Source organism: Oncorhynchus mykiss, chromosome 3 (assembly GCF_057628025.1).
Source record: "Oncorhynchus mykiss isolate SJ-2025 chromosome 3, ASM5762802v1, whole genome shotgun sequence".
NCBI classification, from domain to species: Eukaryota; Metazoa; Chordata; class Actinopteri; order Salmoniformes; family Salmonidae; genus Oncorhynchus; species Oncorhynchus mykiss.
This window is the reverse complement of record NC_143024.1, coordinates 4,120,433-4,145,000: the sequence shown is the minus strand read 5'-3', so window position 1 is coordinate 4,145,000 and position 24,568 is coordinate 4,120,433. Positions and strand designations below refer to the sequence as shown.

Sequence of the window (24,568 nt, the reverse complement as noted above, 5' to 3'; positions counted from 1 at the left end):
TCTAATCCTCTCTCCTGTCAGAGGTAATGATTACCATGACAGTATAGATATCTAATCCTCTCAGAGGTAATGATTACCATGACAGTATAGATATCTGATCCTCTCAGAGGTAATGATTACCATGACAGTATAGATATCTAATCCTCTCAGAGGTAATGATTACCATGACAGTATAGATATCTAATCCTCTCTCCTGTCAGAGGTAATGATTACCATGACAGTATAGATATCTAATCCTCTCAGAGGTAATGATTACCATGACAGTATAGATATCTGATCCTCTCAGAGGTAATGATTACCATGACAGTATAGATATCTAATCCTCTCTCCTATCAGAGGTAATGATTACCATGACAGTATAGATATCTAATCCTCTCTCCTGTCAGAGGTAATGATTACCATGACAGTATAGATATCTGATCCTCTCTCCTGTCAGAGGTAATGATTACCATGACAGTATAGATATCTAATCCTCTCTCCTATGAGAGGTAATGATTACCATGACAGTATAGATATCTAATCCTCTCTCCTCTCAGAGGTAATGATTACCATGACAGTACAGATATCTAATCCTCTCTCCTATCAGAGGTAATGATTACCATGACAGTATAGATATCTAATCCTCTCTCCTGTCAGAGGTAATGATTACCATGACAGTATAGATATCTAATCCTCTCTCCTATCAGAGGTAATGATTACCATGACAGTATAGATATCTGATCCTCTCTCCTGTCAGAGGTAATGATTACCATGACAGTATAGATATCTGATCCTCTCTCCTGTCAGAGGTAATGATTACCATGACAGTATAGATATCTGATCCTCTCTCCTCTCAGAGGTAATGATTACCATGACAGTATAGATATCTAATCCTCTCTCCTATCAGAGGTAATGATTACCATGACAGTATAGATATCTAATCCTCTCTCCTGTCAGAGGTAATGATTACCATGACAGTATAGATATCTGATCCTCTCTCCTGTCAGAGGTAATGATTACCATGACAGTATAGATATCTGATCCTCTCTCCTCTCAGAGGTAATGATTACCATGACAGTATAGATATCTAATCCTCTCTCCTATCAGAGGTAATGATTACCATGACAGTATAGATATCTAATCCTCTCTCCTGTCAGAGGTAATGATTACCATGACAGTATAGATATCTAATCCTCTCAGAGGTAATGATTACCATGACAGTATAGATATCTAATCCTCTCTCCTGTCAGAGGTAATGATTACCATGACAGTATAGATATCTAATCCTCTCAGAGGTAATGATTACCATGACAGTATAGATATCTAATCCTCTCAGAGGTAATGATTACCATGACAGTATAGATATCTAATCCTCTCAGAGGTAATGATTACCATGACAGTATAGATATCTAATCCTCTCTCCTGTCAGAGGTAATGATTACCATGACAGTATAGATATCTGATCCTCTCTCCTGTCAGAGGTAATGATTACCATGACAGTATAGATATCTAATCCTCTCTCCTGTCAGAGGTAATGATTACCATGACAGTATAGATATCTAATCCTCTCAGAGGTAATGATTACCATGACAGTATAGATATCTGATCCTCTCTCCTCTCAGAGGTAATGATTACCATGACAGTACAGATATCTAATCCTCTCTCCTATCAGAGGTAATGATTACCATGACAGTACAGATATCTAATCCTCTCTCCTATCAGAGGTAATGATTACCATGACAGTATAGATATCTGATCCTCTCTCCTCTCAGAGGTAATGATTACCATGACAGTATAGATATCTGATCCTCTCTCCTATCAGAGGTAATGATTACCATGACAGTACAGATATCTAATCCTCTCTCCTATCAGAGCTGTATTCTCCGTTGATGTTTATTTAGTCTGAACCAGTAGTCCTGGAGTCTACATGGTCGTGTTTTAACTTCCTCTCTGTCGTTTAGCAAGCCTGTTTCCTGGCGAAGCCTCACACTCATCTCGTCTATCTAGTATCACAAATCACCATCGCCCTGGAGAACCAGCCTCGTTTAAGACTCCAACCCAGGAAGGAATGTTTCCACAACATGACAGAACCCCCAATCAGAACTGCATGTCTGAACGGAGCTCGGAATGTTTCCACAACATGACAGAACCCCCAATCAGAACTGCATGTCTGAACGGAGCTCGGAATGTTTCCACAACATGACAGAACCCCCAATCAGAACTGCATGTCTGAACGGAGCTCGGAATGTTTCCACAACATGACAGAACCCCCAATCAGAACTGCATGTCTGAACGGTGACGGAGCTCGGAATGTTTCCACAACGTGACAGAACCCCCAATCAGAACTGCATGTCTGAACGGAGCTCGGAATGTTTCCACAACATGACAGAACCCCCAATCAGAACTGCATGTCTGAACGGTGACGGAGCTCGGAATGTTTCCACAACATGACAGAACCCCCAATCAGAACTGCATGTCTGAACGGTGACGGAGCTCGGAATGTTTCCACAACATGACAGAACCCCCAATCAGAACTGCATGTCTGAACGGTGACGGAGCTCGGAATGTTTCCACAACATGACAGAACCCCCAATCAGAACTGCATGTCTGAACGGAGCTCGGAATGTTTCCACAACATGACAGAACCCCCAATCAGAACTGCATGTCTGAACGGTGACGGAGCTCGGAATGTTTCCACAACATGACAGAACCCCCAATCAGAACTGCATGTCTGAACGGAGCTCGGGTTATTTGGTGTTTCCCAGATTCAGAACATGTCAACAACGCGCCAGCAGGGTGGGTCGGTGTGTGGGTGGGTCGGTGGGTGTGTGAGTCGGTGTGTGTGTGGGTCGGTGGGTGTGTGGGTCGGTGGGTGTGTGGGTCGGTGGGTGTGTGAGTCGGTGTGTGTGTGGGTCGGTGGGTGTGTGGGTCGGTGGGTGTGTGTGGGTCGGTGGGTGTGTGGGTCGGTGGGTGTGTGGGTCGGTGGGTGTGTGGGTCGGTGGGTGTGTGAATCGGTGGGTGTGTGAGTCGGTGTGTGTGTGGGTCGGTGGGTGTGTGGGTCGGTGGGTGTGTGGGTCGGTGGGTGTGTGAGTCGGTGTGTGTGTGGGTCGGTGGGTGTGTGGGTCGGTGGGTGTGTGGGTCGGTGGGTGTGTGAGTCGGTGTGTGTGTGGGTCGGTGGGTGTGTGGGTCGGTGGGTGTGTGGGTCGGTGGGTGTGTGTGGGTCGGTGGGTGGGTGGGTGTGTGGGTCGGTGGGTGTGTGTGGGTCGGTGGGTGTGTGGGTCGGTGGGTGTGGGTCGGTGGGTGTGGGTCGGTGGGTGGGTGGGTCGGTGGGTGTGTGTGTGGGTGTGTGTGTGTGTCGGTGTGGGTGTGTGTGTGTCTGTGTGGGTTGGTGTGTGTCGGTGTGTGTGTGTGGGTCGGTGTGTGTGTGTGTGTGTGTGTGTGTGTGTGTGTGTGTGTGGGTGTGTGGGTGTGTGTGTATAGGTGAGGTAAGAGCACAGATTTAGTGTGATTGATGGTTAATAAGACCTGACTTCCTGACTCACTGTAGTAATTATGGCCATGTCTTTTCTCAGAAAGCACTTTCTCACACTGCTCAGGACAACACAGCCAGCGCTCACAGAATATGTGTGTGTGTGTGTGTGTGTGTGTTTGAGAACATGTGTTCCCTAACTGACTTCAGATCACCATGTAGCCCACCCGTCAGCTCAACCCCCTAAAACCACCAAGGGTTAAACATAATCAATCTTCTTTAACCTGTCAGGGTAGTAAGAGGTACAGAGCCTGGATAGCAGGCTGAGAGAGAGAGAGAGAGAGAGAGAGAGAGAGAGAGAGAGAGACACACACAGCGAGAGAGAGGCTATATATAGTATGTTGCATATATTTTTACACTACTGCTACTCTCTGTTTATCTTAAATGCATAGTCACTTTAACCATATCTACATGTACATACTACCTCAATCAGCCTGACTAACAGGTGTCTGTATAGAGCCTTGTTACTGTACACACACACACACACCTACACACACACCTTTTTTCGCACAATTGGTTAGAGCCTGTCGGTAAGCATTTCACCTGTTGTATTCGGCGCACGTGACAAACAAACTTTGATTTGATTTGATTTGAAAAGGCCTTTTAACCTCTAATCAGAATCACCATTAGATCCATCTGTTTCCCAACCTCCCTCCTCCCAGCCTGTGAGTGTGTGTGAGTGTGTGTGTACCTGTGGTGACTTGTGGCTCCTCCAGCTGTACTGGTGGCTGTGTGAGGAGGGTGTGTGTGTGTGTGTGTGTGTGTGTGTGTACCTGTGGTGACTTGTGGCTCCTCCAGCTGTACTGGTGGCTGTGTAAGGAGGGTGTGTGTGTGTGTGTGTGTGTGTGTGTGTGTGTGTGTGTGTGTGTGTGTGTGTGTGTACCTGTGGTGACTTGTGGCTCCTCCAGCTGTACTGGTGGCTGTGTAAGGAGGGTGTGTGTGTGTGTGTGTGTGTGTGTGTGTGTGTGTGTGTGTACCTGTGGTGACTTGTGGCTCCTCCAGCTGTACTGGTGGCTGTGTGAGGAGGGTGTGTGTGTGTGTGTGTGTGTGTGTGTACCTGTGGTGACTTGTGGCTCCTCCAGCTGTACTGGTGGCTGTGTGAGGAGGGCAGCAGGACGTTCTCATCGGTGTCCACCTGGCCAAACCTCAGGGTCTCCTGGGTGTCGTTACAGAGCACATGGTGACTGATCAACAACTCCTCTGCACCTTCATCCCCGTTCTAGAGAGAGGAGGGAGGGAGGGAGGGAGGGGGAGAGAGAGAGAGAGAGAGGGAGGGAGGGAGAGAGGGAGAGAGGGAGAGAGGGAGGGAGGGTGGGAGGGAGGGAAGGGTAGAGAAGGAAGGAAGGAAGGAAGGAAGGAAGGAAGGAAGGAAGGAAGGAAGGAAGGAAGGAAGGAAGGAAGGAAGGAAGGAAGGAAGGAGGGAGACAGAGAGAGAGAGAGAGAGAGAGAGAGAGAGAGAGAGAGAGAGAGAGAGAGGGAAGGAAGGAAGGAAGGAAGGAGACAGAGAGAGCGAGCGGTAGGGAGGGAGGGAGGGAGAGAGACAGAGAGGGAGAGAGAGAGAGAGAGAGAGAGAGAGAGAGAGAGAGAGAGAGAGAGGGAGGGAGGGAAGGGGAGAGGGAGGGAGACAGAGAGGAGGGAGGAAAAAGAGAGAGAGAGAGAGAGAGGGAGACAGAGAGGGAGAGATGGAGGGAGGGAGGGAAGGGGAGAGGGAGGGAGAGAGCAAAAAGAGAGAGAGAGAAAGTCAGGCGGGGAGAAACATGTTCAGCACTGTGTGTCCACAGGGCTCCCCTCGTATATCAACTGTAGATGTTGTGGTCGGACGTCACATCCTGGCTTGTGGGAGAGTGACATCATATCTGGAAAGACCACAGCCTCCTGACCACAGCCTCCTGACCACAGCCTCTGTTGGGGGTGCTAACCATGTCAAGGCCTGACCCAGTTCCAGGACTTAATTGGTCTTAATTGTTTTAATTGTTTTTAATTGGTCTTAATTGGTCTCTCTCTCACTGACTGAATACAATATACACACAACACTATACCATGTATCTGAGTCTCTCTCTACAATACACACACAACACTATACCATGTATCTGAGTCTCTCTCTACAATACACACACAACACTATACCATGTATCTGAGTCTCTCTCTACAATACACACACAACACTATACCATGTATCTGAGTCTCTCTCTACAATACACACACAACACTATACCATGTATCTGAGTCTCTCTCTCTCTACAATACACACACAACACTATACCATGTATCTGAGTCTGTATCCGGGGGACCGATAGATGTTGAACAAGTCCCACCGTACCTCTGATTCAAAAGGGGTCAAATGTGGACGACCCATTTCGGTTGAATGCGTTCCGTTGTGCAACTGAGTTAGGTACTCAATTTCCCCATTCCTCTTTTTATTGAGAACCCTGGGCTTTGGAGAGGGCTTCTCATGAACCAGTCCAACCTCAACACAGCAGACCCCCAACGTCAGAGAGCTTCTCATGAACCAGTCCAACCTCAACACAGCAGACCCCCAACGTCAGAGAGCTTCTCATGAACCAGTCCAACCTCAACACAGCAGACCCCCAACATCAGAGAGCTTCTCATGAACCAGTCCAACCTCAACACAACAGACCCCCAACATCAGAGATCTTCTCATGAACCAGTCCAACCTCAACACAACAGACCCCCAACATCAGAGAGCTTCTCATGAACCAGTCCAACCTCAACACAACAGACCCCAACATCAGAGAGCTTCTCATAAACCAGTACAACCTCAACACAACAGACCCCAACGTCAGAGAGCTTCTCATGAACCAGTCCAACCTCAACACAACAGACCCCCAACGTCAGAGAGCTTCTCATGAACCAGTCCAACCTCAACACAACAGACCCCCAACATCAGAGAGCTTCTCATGAACCAGTCCAACCTCAACACAACAGACCCCCAACGTCAGAGAGCTTCTCATGAACCAGTCCAACCTCAACACAGCAGACCCCCAACATCAGAGATCTTCTCATGAACCAGTCCAACCTCAACACAACAGACCCCCAACGTCAGAGAGCTTCTCATGAACCAGTCCAACCTCAACACAGCAGACCCCCAACATCAGAGAGCTTCTCATGAACCAGTCCAACCTCAACACAACAGACCCCCAACGTCAGAGAGCTTCTCATGAACCAATCCAACCTCAACACAACAGACCCCAACATCAGAGAGCTTCTCATGAACCAATCCAACCTCAACACAGCAAACCCCAACATCAGAGAGCTTCTCATGAACCAATCCAACCTCAACACAACAGACCCCAACATCAGAGAGCTTCTCATGAACCAATCCAACCTCAACACAACAGACCCCAACGTCAGAGAGCTTCTCATGAACCAGTCCAACCTCAACACAGCAGACCCCCAACATCAGAGAGCTTCTCATGAACCAGTCCAACCTCAACACAACAGACCCCCAACATCAGAGATCTTCTCATGAACCAGTCCAACCTCAACACAACAGACCCCCAACATCAGAGAGCTTCTCATGAACCAGTCCAACCTCAACACAACAGACCCCAACATCAGAGAGCTTCTCATAAACCAGTACAACCTCAACACAACAGACCCCAACGTCAGAGAGCTTCTCATGAACCAGTCCAACCTCAACACAACAGACCCCCAACGTCAGAGAGCTTCTCATGAACCAGTCCAACCTCAACACAACAGACCCCCAACATCAGAGAGCTTCTCATGAACCAGTCCAACCTCAACACAACAGACCCCCAACGTCAGAGAGCTTCTCATGAACCAGTCCAACCTCAACACAGCAGACCCCCAACATCAGAGATCTTCTCATGAACCAGTCCAACCTCAACACAACAGACCCCCAACGTCAGAGAGCTTCTCATGAACCAGTCCAACCTCAACACAGCAGACCCCCAACATCAGAGAGCTTCTCATGAACCAGTCCAACCTCAACACAACAGACCCCCAACGTCAGAGAGCTTCTCATGAACCAATCCAACCTCAACACAACAGACCCCAACATCAGAGAGCTTCTCATGAACCAATCCAACCTCAACACAGCAAACCCCAACATCAGAGAGCTTCTCATGAACCAATCCAACCTCAACACAACAGACCCCAACATCAGAGAGCTTCTCATGAACCAATCCAACCTCAACACAACAGACCCCAACGTCAGAGAGCTTCTCATGAACCAGTCCAACCTCAACACAACAGACCCCCAACGTCAGAGAGCTTCTCGTGAACCAGTCCAACCTCAACACAGCAAACCCCAACATCAGAGAGCTTCTCATGAACCAATCCAACCTCAACACAGCAGACCCCAACGTCCCATTGAGACAGAGTGACCCCAGAGTGACCCCAGGGTGACTGTTAAAGGAGGCCAGCAGTAAAAAAAAAAGCTCAGAGTTTAACAGCCAAAAACACTGTTCTGCTGTTGCTATTGGAAACCGATGGGAAAGTTTTTACCTCATTAAACCTGGTGGACGGGACGTTTTTTCCCATTCGGACGGGACAGCTGCTGGCACGAGTTCAAATCCATGCCCTCTTTATAGAGGAACGCCATCTGAGGCACCTTTCAACTTCGACGCGCTGACTTCTAAACTGCCAGACATCTTTAAGATGCCGTGCTAAGCCTTCTTTAAAGATCGGTATCGGTTAACAGAGACTCTTCATTAGGCTACACGATACAGCCATCTTCATCCTCTTATCGTCCTCTTCTCTCTCTCTCTATAAAAAAAACGGCTTTATGTGGACAAATATTACCTCCTGAGATATGTTGATAGTCAATAAAAACCTGCTTGTTATAAACAAGGTTTTTAAAAAGTGACAGCTCTCTCAGTCAGCCCCCGACGTCCCAGCAGACACCAGAATATCAATTTCTATAATCCGGTCACATACTACATTACTCCTCCTGCTGCCTGTACCCACATTAGTCCTGGTTACGTAGGCCTGCCTGGGGCCTGCCTGGGGTAAGTTGGTTTGAGGCTGGGGCTGGTTGTGGGGCTGGGGATGGTTAAAATCTCCCTCCCTCCCAACCCCTGTCCCCTGGTCCAATAAGGATCTCATGGCCTGGTTCAATCAGATCCACACCTCTCTGATGTCTCCACACACCTGGCTGGCTGTGTAGAATCTACCAGACACACACCTCTCTGATGTCTCCACACACCTGGCTGGCTGTGTAGAATCTACCAGACCCACACCTGACTTGCTGTGTGGAATCTACCAGACCCACACCTCTCTGATGTCTCCACACACCTGGCTGACTGTGTGGAATCTACCAGACCCACACCTGGCTGGCTGTATGGAATCTACCAGACCCACACCTGGCTGGCTGTGTGGAATCTACCAGACCCACACCTGGCTGACTGTGTGGAATCTACCAGACCCACACCTGGCTGACTGTGTGGAATCTACCAGACCCACACCTGGCTGGCTGTATGGAATCTACCAGACCCACACCTGGCTGGCTGTATGGAATCTACCAGACCCACACCTCTCTGATGTCTCCACACACCTGGCTGGCTGTGTAGAATCTACCAGACCCACACCTGGCTGACTGTATGGAATCTACCAGACCCACACCTGGCTGGCTGTGTGGAATCTACCAGACCCACACCTGGCTGACTGTGTGGAATCTACCAGACCCACACCTGGCTGACTGTGTGGAATCTACCAGACCCACACCTGGCTGACTGTGTGGAATCTACCAGACCCACACCTGGCTGACTGTGTAGAATCTACCAGACCCACACCTGGCTGGCTGTGTGGAATCTACCAGACCCACACCTCTCTGATGTCTCCACACACCTGGCTGGCTGTGTAGAATCTACCAGACCCACACCTGGCTGACTGTATGGAATCTACCAGACCCACACCTGGCTGGCTGTGTGGAATCTACCAGACCCACACCTGGCTGACTGTGTGGAATCTACCAGACCCACACCTGGCTGACTGTGTGGAATCTACCAGACCCACACCTGGCTGACTGTGTGGAATCTACCAGACCCACACCTGGCTGACTGTGTGGAATCTACCAGACCCACACCTGGCTGACTGTGTGGAATCTACCAGACCCACACCTGGCTGACTGTGTAGAATCTACCAGACCCACACCTGGCTGGCTGTGTGGAATCTACCAGACCCACACCTGGCTGGCTGTATGGAATCTACCAGACCCACACCTGGCTGACTGTATGGAATCTACCAGACCCACACCTGGCTGGCTGTATGGAATCTACCAGACCCACACCTGGGTGGCTGTGTGGAATCTACCAGACCCACACCTCTCTGATGTCTCCACACACCTGGCTGACTGTGTAGAATCTACCAGATCCACACCTGGCTGACTGTGTAGAATCTACCAGACCCACACCTGGCTGACTGTGTGGAATCTACCAGACCCACACCTGGCTGACTGTGTGGAATCTACCAGACCCACACCTGGCTGACTGTGTGGAATCTACCAGACCCACACCTGGCTGACTGTGTGGAATCTACCAGACCCACACCTGACTGACTGGGTGGAATCTACCAGACCCACACCTGGCTGACTGTGTGGAATCTACCAGACCCACACCTGGCTGGCTGCATGGAATCTACCAGACCCACACCTGGCTGACTGTGTGGAATCTACCAGACCCACACCTGGTTGACTGTGTGGAATCTACCAGACCCACACCTGGCTGACTGTGTGGAATCTACCAGACCCACACCTGGCTGGCTGTATGGAATCTACCAGACCCACACCTGGCTGGCTGTATGGAATCTACCAGACCCACACCTGGCTGACTGTGTGGAATCTACCAGACCCACACCTGGCTGACTGTGTGGAATCTACCAGACCCACACCTGGCTGACTGTGTGGAATCTACCAGACCCACACCTGGCTGGCTGTATGGAATCTACCAGACCCACACCTGGCTGACTGTGTAGAATCTACCAGACCCACACCTGGCTGACTGTGTAGAATCTACCAGACCCACACCTGGCTGACTGTGTGGAATCTACCAGACCCACACCTCTCTGTGGAAGCCCCATTCAAGCTTTACTTTGTCTGAAACCAAAAGGGAAACAGAGGGCAGGAATGTTCCTTGGCAGCATGTCCATCTGAAGGTAGTCAACGCTGCCCACGCTGTGAAATATTTCAGTACAATTCCTGGTGTATCAGGTTTGGTCTTCAGCCTTCCTCCACACCCCTACAAGACTCTCCTATCCTCCTCCTCTTCCTCCACACCCCTACAAGACTCTCCTATCCTCCTCCTCCTCTTCTTCCACACCCCTACAAGACTCTCCTATCCTCCTCCTCCTCTTCTTCCACACCCCTACAAGACTCTCCTATCCTCCTCCTCCGCCTCTTCCTCCACACCCCTACAAGACTCTCCTATCCTCCTCCTCTTCCTCCACACCCCTACAAGACTTTCCTATCCTCCTCCTCTTGCTGCCTCTCTCTCTCTTTCCCCCTGACTCACATTGATCTGCTGCTGGCACTAGGTCCAGTATGACACAGATTAGTCACAGCTGAGGCCATCTACAGCGCACGCACACACACACGCGCGCACACACACACGCACACGCACACGCACACACACACACACAGACACACACACACACACACACAAAATCTCCCTGTCCTCAACTTGGCAGACCCCCTCACGGCTCAGTGTCCAGAACTACTCTACTGGAGCTGATAGGAGGCCGTTATTTATGAGGGAAGTAATCAGACGAAACAGGAAACATCCACACTGAGTTATAGATCATTATTTAATCCTGAGGGATCAGGCCAATCACATCTTACGCCACGATGAGTCAATGCTGCCCACGCTATGAGTCAACTACTAACCTAAAGGTCTGAATCAACCCACACCAGGCAGGTCCTTTACCTCACCTATCTACTAACCTAAAGGTCTGAATCAACCACACCAGGCAGGTCCTTTACCTCACCTATCTACTAACCTAAAGGTCTGAATCAACCACACCAGGTAGGTCCTTTACCTCACCTATCTACTAACCTAAAGGTCTGAATCAACCACACCAGGCAGGTCCTTTACCTCACCTATCTAAAGGTCTGAATCAACCCACACCAGGCAGGTCCTTTACCTCACCTACCTAAAGGTCTGAATCAACCCACACCAGGCAGGTCCTTTACCTCACCTATCTACTAACCTAAAGGTCTGAATCAACCACACCAGGCAGGTCCTTTACCTCACCTATCTACTAACCTAAAGGTCTGAATCAACCCACACCAGGCAGGTCCTTTACCTCACCTATCTACTAACCTAAAGGTCTGAATCAACCCACACCAGGCAGGTCCTTTACCTCACCTATCTACTAACCTAAAGGTCTGAATCAACCACACCAGGCAGGTCCTTTACCTCACCTATCTAAAGGTCTGAATCAACCCACACCAGGTAGGTCCTTTACCTCACCTATCTAAAGGTCTGAATCAACCACACCAGGCAGGTCCTTTACCTCACCTATCTACTAACCTAAAGGTCTGAATCAACCACACCAGGCAGGTCCTTTACCTCACCTATCTAAAGGTCTGAATCAACCCACACCAGGCAGGTCCTTTACCTCACCTACCTAAAGGTCTGAATCAACCCACACCAGGCAGGTCCTTTACCTCACCTATCTACTAACCTAAAGGTCTGAATCAACCACACCAGGCAGGTCCTTTACCTCACCTATCTACTAACCTAAAGGTCTGAATCAACCCACACCAGGCAGGTCCTTTACCTCACCTATCTACTAACCTAAAGGTCTGAATCAACCCACACCAGGCAGGTCCTTTACCTCACCTATCTACTAACCTAAAGGTCTGAATCAACCACACCAGGCAGGTCCTTTACCTCACCTATCTAAAGGTCTGAATCAACCCACACCAGGTAGGTCCTTTACCTCACCTATCTAAAGGTCTGAATCAACCACACCAGGCAGGTCCTTTACCTCACCTATCTACTAACCTAAAGGTCTGAATCAACCACACCAGGCAGGTCCTTTACCTCACCTATCTACTAACCTAAAGGTCTGAATCAACCACACCAGGCATGTCCTTTACCTCACCTATCTAAAGGTCTGAATCAACCACACCAGGCAGGTCCTTTACCTCACCTATCTAAAGGTCTGAATCAACCCACACCAGGCAGGTCCTTTACCTCACCTATCTACTAACCTAAAGGTCTGTATCAACCACACCAGGCAGGTCCTTTACCTCACCTATCTACTAACCTAAAGGTCTGAATCAACCCACACCAGGCAGGTCCTTTACCTCACCTATCTACTAACCTAAAGGTCTGAATCAACCCACACCAGGCAGGTCCTTTACCTCACCTATCTACTAACCTAAAGGTCTGAATCAACCCACACCAGGCAGGTCCTTTACCTCACCTATCTACTAACCTAAAGGTCTGAATCAACCCACACCAGGCAGGTCCTTTACCTCACCTATCTACTAACCTAAAGGTCTGAATCAACCCACACCAGGCAGGTCCTTTACCTCACCTATCTAAAGGTCTGAATCAACCACACCAGGCAGGTCCTTTACCTCACCTATCTACTAACCTAAAGGTCTGAATCAACCCACACCAGGCAGGTCCTTTACCTCACCTATCTACTAACCTAAAGGTCTGAATCAACCCACACCAGGCAGGTCCTTTACCTCACCTATCTACTAACCTAAAGGTCTGAATCAACCCACACCAGGCAGGTCCTTTACCTCACCTATCTACTAAACTAAAGGTCTGAATCAACCCACACCAGGCAGGTCCTTTACCTCACCTATCTAAAGGTCTGAATCAACCACACCAGGCAGGTCCTTTACCTCACCTATCTACTAACCTAAAGGTCTGAATCAACCCACACCAGGCAGGTCCTTTACCTCACCTATCTACTAACCTAAAGGTCTGAATCAACCACACCAGGCAGGTCCTTTACCTCACCTATCTAAAGGTCTGAATCAACCACACCAGGCAGGTCCTTTACCTCACCTATCTAAAGGTCTGAATCAACCCACACCAGGCAGGTCCTTTACCTCACCTATCTACTAACCTAAAGGTCTGTATCAACCACACCAGGCAGGTCCTTTACCTCACCTATCTACTAACCTAAAGGTCTGAATCAACCCACACCAGGCAGGTCCTTTACCTCACCTATCTACTAACCTAAAGGTCTGAATCAACCCACACCAGGCAGGTCCTTTACCTCACCTATCTACTAACCTAAAGGTCTGAATCAACCCACACCAGGCAGGTCCTTTACCTCACCTATCTACTAACCTAAAGGTCTGAATCAACCCACACCAGGCAGGTCCTTTACCTCACCTATCTACTAACCTAAAGGTCTGAATCAACCCACACCAGGCAGGTCCTTTACCTCACCTATCTAAAGGTCTGAATCAACCACACCAGGCAGGTCCTTTACCTCACCTATCTACTAACCTAAAGGTCTGAATCAACCCACACCAGGCAGGTCCTTTACCTCACCTATCTACTAACCTAAAGGTCTGAATCAACCCACACCAGGCAGGTCCTTTACCTCACCTATCTACTAACCTAAAGGTCTGAATCAACCCACACCAGGCAGGTCCTTTACCTCACCTATCTACTAACCTAAAGGTCTGAATCAACCCACACCAGGCAGGTCCTTTACCTCACCTATCTAAAGGTCTGAATCAACCACACCAGGCAGGTCCTTTACCTCACCTATCTACTAACCTAAAGGTCTGAATCAACCCACACCAGGCAGGTCCTTTACCTCACCTATCTACTAACCTAAAGGTCTGAATCAACCACACCAGGCAGGTCCTTTACCTCACCTATCTAAAGGTCTGAATCAACCACACCAGGCAGGTCCTTTACCTCACCTATCTACTAACCTAAAGGTCTGAATCAACCACACCAGGCAGGTCCTTTACCTCACCTATCTACTAACCTAAAGGTCTGAATCAACCACACCAGGCAGGTCCTTTACCTCACCTATCTACTAACCTAAAGGTCTGAATCAACCCACACCAGGCAGGTCCTTTACCTCACCTATCTACTAACCTAAAGGTCTGAATCAACCCACACCAGGCAGGTCCTTTACCTCACCTATCTACTAACCTAAAGGTCTGAATCAACCCACACCAGGCAGGTCCTTTACCTCACCTATCTACTAACCTAAAGGTCTGAATCAACCCACAACAGGCAGGTCCTTTACCTCACCTATCTAAAGGTCTGAATCAACCCACACCAGGCAGGTTCTTTACCTCACCTATCTACTAACCTAAAGGTCTGAATCAACCCACACCAGGCAGGTCCTTTACCTCACCTATCTACTAACCTAAAGGTCTGAATCAACCCACACCAGGCAGGTCCTTTACCTCACCTATCTACTAACCTAAAGGTCTGAATCAACCCACACCAGGCAGGTCCTTTACCTCACCTATCTACTAACCTAAAGGTCTGAATCAACCACACCAGGCAGGTCCTTTACCTCACCTATCTAAAGGTCTGAATCAACCCACACCAGGCAGGTCCTTTACCTCACCTATCTACTAACCTAAAGGTCTGAATCAACCACACCAGGCAGGTCCTTTACCTCACCTATCTACTAACCTAAAGGTCTGAATCAACCCACACCAGGCAGGTCCTTTACCTCACCTATCTACTAACCTAAAGGTCTGAATCAACCACACCAGGCAGGTCCTTTACCTCACCTATCTACTAACCTAAAGGTCTGAATCAACCACACCAGGCAGGTCCTTTACCTCACCTATCTACTAACCTAAAGGTCTGAATCAACCCACACCAGGCAGGTCCTTTACCTCACCTATCTACTAACCTAAAGGTCTGAATCAACCACACCAGGCAGGTCCTTTACCTCACCTATCTAAAGGTCTGAATCAACCCACACCAGGCAGGTCCTTTACCTCACCTATCTACTAACCTAAAGGTCTGAATCAACCACACCAGGCAGGTCCTTTACCTCACCTATCTACTAACCTAAAGGTCTGAATCAACCCACACCAGGCAGGTCCTTTACCTCACCTATCTACTAACCTAAAGGTCTGAATCAACCACACCAGGCAGGTCCTTTACCTCACCTATCTACTAACCTAAAGGTCTGAATCAACCACACCAGGCAGGTCCTTTACCTCACCTATCTACTAACCTAAAGGTCTGAATCAACCCACACCAGGCAGGTCCTTTACCTCACCTATCTACTAACCTAAAGGTCTGAATCAACCACACCAGGCAGGTCCTTTACCTCACCTATCTACTAACCTAAAGGTCTGAATCAACCCACACCAAGCAGGTCCTTTACCTCACCTATCTACTAACCTAAAGGTCTGAATCAACCCACACCAGGTAGGTCCTTTACCTCACCTATCTACTAACCTAAAGGTCTGAATCAACCACACCAGGCAGGTCCTTTACCTCACCTATCTACTAACCTAAAGGTCTGAATCAACCCACACCAGGCAGGTCCTTTACCTCACCTATCTACTAACCTAAAGGTCTGAATCAACCCACACCAGACAGGTCCTTTACCTCACCTATCTACTAACCTAAAGGTCTGAATCAACCCACACCAGGCAGGTCCTTTACCTCACCTATCTAAAGGTCTGAATCAACCACACCAGGCAGGTCCTTTACCTCACCTATCTACTAACCTAAAGGTCTGAATCAACCCACACCAGGCAGGTCCTTTACCTCACCTATCTACTAACCTAAAGGTCTGAATCAACCCACACCAGGCAGGTCCTTTACCTCACCTATCTACTAACCTAAAGGTCTGAATCAACCCACACCAGGCAGGTCCTTTACCTCACCTATCTACTAACCTAAAGGTCTGAATCAACCCACACCAGGCAGGTCCTTTACCTCACCTATCTACTAACCTAAAGGTCTGAATCAACCCACACCAGGCAGGTCCTTTACCTCACCTATCTAAAGGTCTGAATCAACCACACCAGGCAGGTCCTTTACCTCACCTATCTACTAACCTAAAGGTCTGAATCAACCCACACCAGGCAGGTCCTTTACCTCACCTATCTACTAACCTAAAGGTCTGAATCAACCACACCAGGCAGGTCCTTTACCTCACCTATCTAAAGGTCTGAATCAACCACACCAGGCAGGTCCTTTACCTCACCTATCTACTAACCTAAAGGTCTGAATCAACCCACACCAGGCAGGTCCTTTACCTCACCTATCTACTAACCTAAAGGTCTGAATCAACCCACACGAGGCAGGTCCTTTACCTCCCCTATCTACTAACCTAAAGGTCTGAATCAACCCACACCAGGCAGGTCCTTTACCTCACCTATCTACTAACCTAAAGGTCTGAATCAACCCACACCAGGCAGGTCCTTTACCTCACCTATCTACACCAGGCAGGTAGAAACCCAGCAGATAAATGTGTATATAAATATATGTACCTTTATTTAACGAGGCAAGTCAGTTAAGAACAAATTCTTATTTACAATGACGGCCTACTCTGGGCAAATCCGGACGACACTGGGCCAATTGCGTGTACGCCCTATGGGACTCCCAATCACGGGCCAGGATGTGATCCAGCTTGGATTCTATAGCGACGCCTCCAGCACTGAGATGCAGTGTCTCAGACCTCTGAACCAGGGTGTCTCAGACCGCTGAACCAGGGTGTCTCAGACCGCTGAACCAGGGTGTCTCAGACCTCTGAACCAGGGTGTCTCAGACCTCTGAACCAGGGTGTCTCAGACCTCTGAACCAGGGTGTCTCAGACCGCTGAACCAGGGTGTCTCAGACCTCTGAACCAGGGTGTCTCAGACCTCTGAACCAGGGTGTCTCAGACCTCTGAACCAGCGTGTCTCAGACCTCTGAACCAGGGTGTCTCTGACCGCTGAACCAAGGTGTCTCAGACCTCTGAACCAGGGTGTCTCAGACCGCTGAACCAGGGTGTCTCTGACCGCTGAACCAGGGTGTCTCAGACCTCTGAACCAGGGTGTCTCAGACCTCTGAACCAGCGTGTCTCAGACCTCTGAACCAGGGTGTCTCAGACCTCTGAACCAGGGTGTCTCTGACCGCTGAACCAAGGTGTCTCAGACCTCTGAACCAGGATGTCTCAGACCGCTGAACCAGGGTGTCTCTGACTGCTGAACCAGGGTGTCTCTGACCGCTGAACCAGGGTGTCTCAGACCTCTGAACCAGGGTTTTTTCTGACCTCTGAACCAGGGTGTCTCAGACCTCTGAACCAGGGTGTCTCAGACCTCTGAACCAGGGTGTCTCAGACCTCTGAACCAGGGTGTCTCAGACCTCTGAACCAGGGTGTCTCGGACCTCTGAACCAGGGTTTTTTCTGACCTCTGAACTAGGGTGTCTCAGACCGCTGAACCAGGGTGTCTCAGACCGCTGAACCAGGGTTTTTTCTGACCTCTGAACTAGGGTGTCTCAGACCTCTGATCCAGGGTGTCTCATACCTCTGAACCAGGGTGTCTCAGACCTCTGAACCAGGATGTCTCAGACCGCTGAACCAGGGTGTCTCAGACCTCTGAACCAGGGTGTCTCTGTAGAGATGCAGTGTCTCAGACCGCTGAACCAGGGTGTCTCAGACCGCTGAACCAGGGTGTCTCAGACCTCTGAACCAGGGTGTCTCAGACCTCTGAACCAGGGTGTCTCTGTAGAGATGCAGTGTCTCAGACCTCTGAACCAGGGTGTCTCAGACCTCTGAACCAGGGTGTCTCAGACCTCTGAACCAGGGTGTCTCAGACCTCTGAACCAGGGTGTCTCAGACCTCTGAACCAGGGTGTCTCTGTAGAGATGCAGTATCTCAGACCTCTGAACCAGGGTGTCTCAGACCTCTGAACCAGGGTGTCTCAGACCTCTGAACCAGGGTGTCTCAGACCTCTGAACCAGGGTGTCTCAGACCTCTGAACCAGGGTGTCTCAGACCTCTGAACCAGGGTGTCTCTGTAGAGATGCAGTGTCTCAGACCTCTGAACCAGGGTGTCTCAGACATCTTAACCAGGGTGTTTCTGTAGAGATGCAGTGTCTCAGACCTCTGAACCAGGGTGTCTCAGACCTCTGAACCAGGGTGTCTCTGTAGAGATGCAGTGTCTCAGACCTCTGAACCAGGGTGTCTCAGACCTCTGAACCAGGGTGTCTCAGACCTCTGAACCAGGGTGTCTCAGACCTCTGAACCAGGGTTTCTCTGTAGAGATGCAGTGTCTCAGACTGCTGAATCACTCGGGAGCCCAAATAACACTAATCTTCTGAGGAGAGAAGTTGAACTCATCAGAATACCTCCCCTGAGTCTCCTGGGTCTTTTATATGAGTCAACACAGTCATGGCTGAGGCAGGGAGGAAGGTCAGGAAAGAGAGGGAGAGAGACAGAGACAGAGAGAGAGAGAGAGAGAGAGAGGGGGAGACAGAGACAGAGAGAGACAGAGGAAGACAGAGACAGAGACAGACAGAGAGAGACAGAGACAGACCGAGACAGACAGAGAGAGACAGAGACAGACAGAGAGAGACAGAGACAGAGAGAGAGAGAGAGGGGGAGACAGAGACAGAGAGAGACAGAGGAAGACAGAGACAGAGACAGACAGAGAGAGACAGAGACAGACCGAGACAGACAGAGAGAGACAGAGAGAGAGAGAGAGAGGGGGAGACAGAGACAGAGAGAGACAGAGGAAGACAGAGACAGAGACAGACAGAGAGAGACAGAGACAGACCGAGACAGACAGAGAGAGACAGAGACAGACAGAGAGAGACAGAGACAGAGAGAGAGAGAGACAGAGACAGAGAGAGACAGAGAGAGAGACAGAACGAGAGAGAGAGAGAGAGAGAGAGAGAGAGAGACAGAGAGAGAACCAGGGCCAGATGATCTTGGTAGGTGTCATCACTCCAGTTTAACCATGTTTTCACGGGTGGACCTTCACACAGCCTCTTGGCTACCAGACCAGAATACACCAGGCCAGATCAGGTCAGAACAGGCCTGATGGGGAACAGGGAGAGACCAGGGAGGGAGGTGCTGAGTCTGATCCAGGTCGCTGGATATTTGCTTAGTTGATCCAATAACCGGGGAGGCAGCTAGCTTTTATCACGTCTCAACGAGCTTCTAGAGACCTGGGTTTAATGGCTGAGATGGAGCAGCGGCAGAACCAGAACCTGGACACTACGGCTTTAATACAGAACCAGAACCAGAACCTGGACACTACGGCTTTAATACAGAACCAGAACCAGAACCTGGACACTACGGCTTTAATACAGCACCAGAACCAGAACCAGAACCTGGACACTACGGCTTTAATACAGAACCAGAACCTGGACACTACGGCTTTAATACAGCACCAGAACCAGAACCAGAACCTGGACACTACGGCTTTAATACAGAACCAGAACCAGAACCAGAACCTGGACACTACGGCTTTAATACAGAACCAGAACCAGAACCAGAACCTGGACACTACGGCTTTAATACAGAACCAGAACCAGAACCAGAACCTGGACACTACGGCTTTAATACAGCACCAGAACCAGAACCAGAACCTGGACACTACAGCTTTAATACAGAACCAGAACCAGAACCTGAACACTACGGCTTTAATACAGAACCAGAACCAGAACCAGAACCTGGACACTACGGCTTTAATACAGCACCAGAACCAGAACCTGGACTCTACGGCTTTAATACAGAACCAGAACCAGAACCAGGACACTACGGCTTTAATACAGCACCAGAACCAGAACCAGAACCTGGACACTACGGCTTTAATACAGAACCAGAACCAGAACCAGGACACTACAGCTTTAATACAGAACCAGAACCAGAACCTGGACTCTACAGCTTTAATACAGAACCAGAACCAGAACCAGAACCAGGACACTACGGCTTTAATACAGCACCAAAACCAGAACCTGGACACTACGGCTTTAATACAGAACCAGAACCAGGACACTACGGCTTTAATACAGAACCAGAACCAGAACCAGAACCTGGACACTACGGCTTTAATACAGCACCAGAACCAGAACCAGAACCTGGACACTACGGCTTTAATACAGCACCAGAACCAGAACCAGAACCTGGACACTACAGCTTTAATACAGAACCAGAACCAGAACCTGGACACTACGGTTTTAATACAGCACCAAAACCAGAACCTGGACTCTACAGCTTTAATACAGAACCAGAACCAGAACCAGGACACTACGGCTTTAATACAGCACCAAAACCAGAACCTGGACACTACGGCTTTAATACAGAACCAAAACCAGAACCTGAACACTACGGTTTTAATACAGCACCGAAACCAGAACACTACGGCAGGTAGCCTAGTGGTTAGAGGGGGGAGGCAGGTAGCCTAGTGGTTAGAGGGGGGAGGCAGGTAGCCTAGTGGTTAGAGGGGGGAGGCAGGTAGCCTAGTGGTTAGAGGGGGGAGGCAGGTAGCCTAGTGGTTAGAGGGGGGAGGCAGGTAGCCTAGTGGTTAGAGGGGGGAGGCAGGTAGCCTAGTGGTTAGAGGGGGGAGGCAGGTAGCCTAGTGGTTAGAGGGGGGGGGGGGCAGGTAGTCTAGTGGTTAGAGGGGGGAGGCAGGTAGTCTAGTGGTTAGAGGGGGGATGCAGGTAGTCTAGTGGTTAGAGGGGGGGGGGGCAGGTAGCCTAGTGGTTAGAGGGGGGATGCAGGTAGTCTAGTGGTTAGAGGGGGGGGGGCAGGTAGCCTAGTGGTTAGAGGGGGGGAGGCAGGTAGTCTAGTGGTTAGAGGGGGGATGCAGGTAGTCTAGTGGTTAGAGGGGGGGGGGCAGGTAGCCTAGTGGTTAGAGGGGGGAGGCAGGTAGTCTAGTGGTTAGAGGGGGGATGCAGGTAGTCTAGTGGTTAGAGGGGGGAGGCAGGTAGTCTAGTGGTTAGAGGGGGGATGCAGGTAGTCTAGTGGTTAGAGGGGGGGGGGCAGGTAGCCTAGTGGTTAGAGGGGGGAGGCAGGTAGTCTAGTGGTTAGAGGAGGAGGCAGGTAGCCTAGTGGTTAGAGGGGGGAGGCAGGTAGCCTAGTGGTTAGAGGGGGGGGGGCAGGTAGTCTAGTGGTTAGAGGGGGGAGGCAGGTAGTCTAGTGGTTAGAGGAGGAGGCAGGTAGCCTAGTGGTTAGGGGGGGGGGGGGAGCAGGTAGCCTAGTGGTTAGAGGGGGGAGGCAGGTAGCCTAGTGGTTAGAGGGGGTAGCCAGGAGGTGTAGGGCTGTATCCAGACTGATGGTGATGAACGTTAGGATTAGACTAACTCAGTATATACCAGTAGGCTCACCTGTTGCCAGCCCCGTAGGGCTGTATCCAGACTGATGGTGATGAACGTTAGGATTAGGATTAGACTGACTCAGTATATAACAGCAGTCTCACCTGTTGCCAGCCCCGTAGGGCCGTATCCAGACTGTGAACGGTGTTCTGGCTGATGTTGATGAAGACCGGGTCTACGAAGACGTTGCCGTCCAGGAGGACGTTGTTGGAGCAGCGTGTGACCGCAGCCTGACCCTGCAGTATGAACGGCTGCAGCAGGCAGAGCCAAGTCAAGTTCCGGTACTCCAACAGTCTGCAGTCCAGCTCGGTGGAGAACTGGATCTCCTGGCAGAGCCGGGCGGCGCTGACGTTACCGCCACCGCTCCACTGGCGGAGGAACAGCCGCGGCTCCTGTGCCCCGATGACCAGGTACTCTTGCTCCTGGGGCAACTTCCTGTCCGGCAGGAAGGGGCGGAGTCGACGTGACGGCGCTGGAGACGGAATAGACAGAGGAGATGTGTGTGAGTGAGTGTGAGAAACTAATATACAACTAAAGTGACAATTGTATGAGAACGACGTCAGATGAAACACGAGAAAATAGCAACAACAAAAAAAGACCAAAAGTGATTTTCTGGAAAGTTCCACTTTGTGTGACGGTGTTACAGTACGTGTACCCAGCTGCTCCAGGCGGTGTTACAGTACCTGTACCCAGCTGCTACAGGCGGTGCTACAGTACCTGTACCCAGCTGCTACAGGCGGTGCTACAGTACCTGTACCCAGCTGCTACAGGCGGTGTTACAGTACCTGTACCCAGCTGCTCCAGGCGGTGCTACAGTACCTGTACCCAGCTGCTCCAGGCGGTGCTACAGTTCCTGTACCCAGCTGATCCAGGCGGTGCTACAGTACCTGTGCCCAGCTGCTCCAGGCGGTGCTACAGTACCTGTACCCAGCTGCTCCAGGCGGTGTTACAGTACCTGTACCCAGCTGCTCCAGGCGGTGCTACAGTTCCTGTACCCAGCTGATCCAGGCGGTGCTACAGTACCTGTGCCCAGCTGCTCCAGGCGGTGCTACAGTACCTGTACCCAGCTGCTCCAGGCGGTGTTACAGTACCTGTACCCAGCTGCTCCAGGCGGTGCTACAGTACCTGTACCCAGCTGCTCCAGGCGGTGTTACAGTACCTGTGCCCAGCTGCTCCAGGCGGTGCTACAGTTCCTGTACCCAGCTGCTCCAGGCGGTGCTACAGTACCTGTGCCCAGCTGCTCCAGGCGGTGCTACAGTACCTGTACCCAGCTGCTCCAGGCGGTGTTACAGTACCTGTACCCAGCTGCTCCAGGCGGTGTTACAGTACCTGTGCCCAGCTGCTCCAGGCGGTGTTACAGTACCTGTGCCCAGCTGCTCCAGGCGGTGCTACAGTTCCTGTACCCAGCTGCTCCAGGCGGTGCTACAGTACCTGTGCCCAGCTGCTCCAGGCGGTGTTACAGTACCTGTACCCAGCTGCTCCAGGCGGTGTTACAGTACCTGTACCCAGCTGCTCCAGGCGGTGTTACAGTACCTGTACCCAGCTGCTCCAGGCGGTGCTACAGTACCTGTACCCAGCTGCTCCAGGCGGTGTTACAGTACCTGTGCCCAGCTGCACCAAGCGGTGTTACAGTACCTGTACCCAGCTGCTCCAGGCGGTGCTACAGTACCTGTGCCCAGCTGCTCCAGGCGGTGTTACAGTACCTGTACCCAGCTGCTCCAGGCGGTGTTACAGTACCTGTGCCCAGCTGCACCAAGCGGTGTTACAGTACCTGTACCCAGCTGCTCCAGGCGGTGCTACAGTACCTGTGCCCAGCTGCTCCAGGCGGTGTTACAGTACCTGTGCCCAGCTGCTCCAGGCGGTGTTACAGTACCTGTGCCCAGCTGCTCTAGGCGGTGCTACAGTACCTGTGCCCAGCTGCTCCAGGCGGTGCTACAGTACCTGTACCCAGCTGCTCCAGGCGGTGTTACAGTACCTGTGCCCAGCTGCTACAGGCGGTGCTACAGTACCTGTGCCCAGCTGCTCCAGGCGGTGTTACAGTACCTGTGCCCAGCTGCTCCAGGCGGTGTTACAGTACCTGTGCCCAGCTGCTCCAGGCGATGCTACAGTACCTGTGCCCAGCTGCTCCAGGCGGTGTTACAGTACCTGTGCCCAGCTGCTCCAGGCGATGCTACAGTACCTGTGCCCAGCTGCTCCAGGCGGTGTTACAGTACCTGTGCCCAGCTGCTCCAGGCGATGCTACAGTACCTGTGCCCAGCTGCTCCAGGCGGTGTTACAGTACCTGTGCCCAGCTGCTCCAGGCGATGCTACAGTACCTGTGCCCAGCTGCTCCAGGCGATGCTACAGTACCTGTGCCCAGCTGCTCCAGGCGGTGTTACAGTACCTGTGCCCAGCTGCTCCAGGCGGTGTTACAGTACCTGTGCCCAGCTGCTCCAGGCGATGCTACAGTACCTGTACCCAGCTGCTCCAGGCGGTGCTACAGTACCTGTGCCCAGCTGCTCCAGGTGGTGGTAGAGGTGCAGCTGTATCTGTGCCAGGGTGAGAGACACGCCCAGGGAGGGCACGGACCAGGGGGCGAAGCAGGAGTCAACACGGGTACAAGCTGCCAGCGCCGTGGGGGACACCAGCTGGTCACAGGGCAGAAGCTGGGACCCCGAGGAACCCTGCTGAGAACCTGACTCACTGTCAGAACTGTAAAGAGATACATAAAGAAATAATTAAAGTTTGACAGTTTATAAATCTGACTCACTGGGAGGGAGAGGAGAAAGACACTTCCAGTATGTTGTTACTATATGTCTTCTGCCT

At 50.7% G+C, this 24,568-nt stretch overlaps 1 protein-coding gene across 1 annotated transcript in view; it reads right to left on the bottom strand.

The window, feature by feature from the left end:
- The window catches only part of LOC149984267 (intermembrane lipid transfer protein VPS13B-like), a 721,339-nt gene that overhangs the window by 85,569 nt on the left and 611,202 nt on the right, over positions 1–24,568 (bottom strand). The window contains 3 exon segments of the mRNA XM_090230526.1: positions 4,566–4,727; positions 21,868–22,235; positions 24,249–24,454. Coding sequence (XP_090086652.1) covers positions 4,566–4,727; positions 21,868–22,235; positions 24,249–24,454 — 736 coding nt within the window.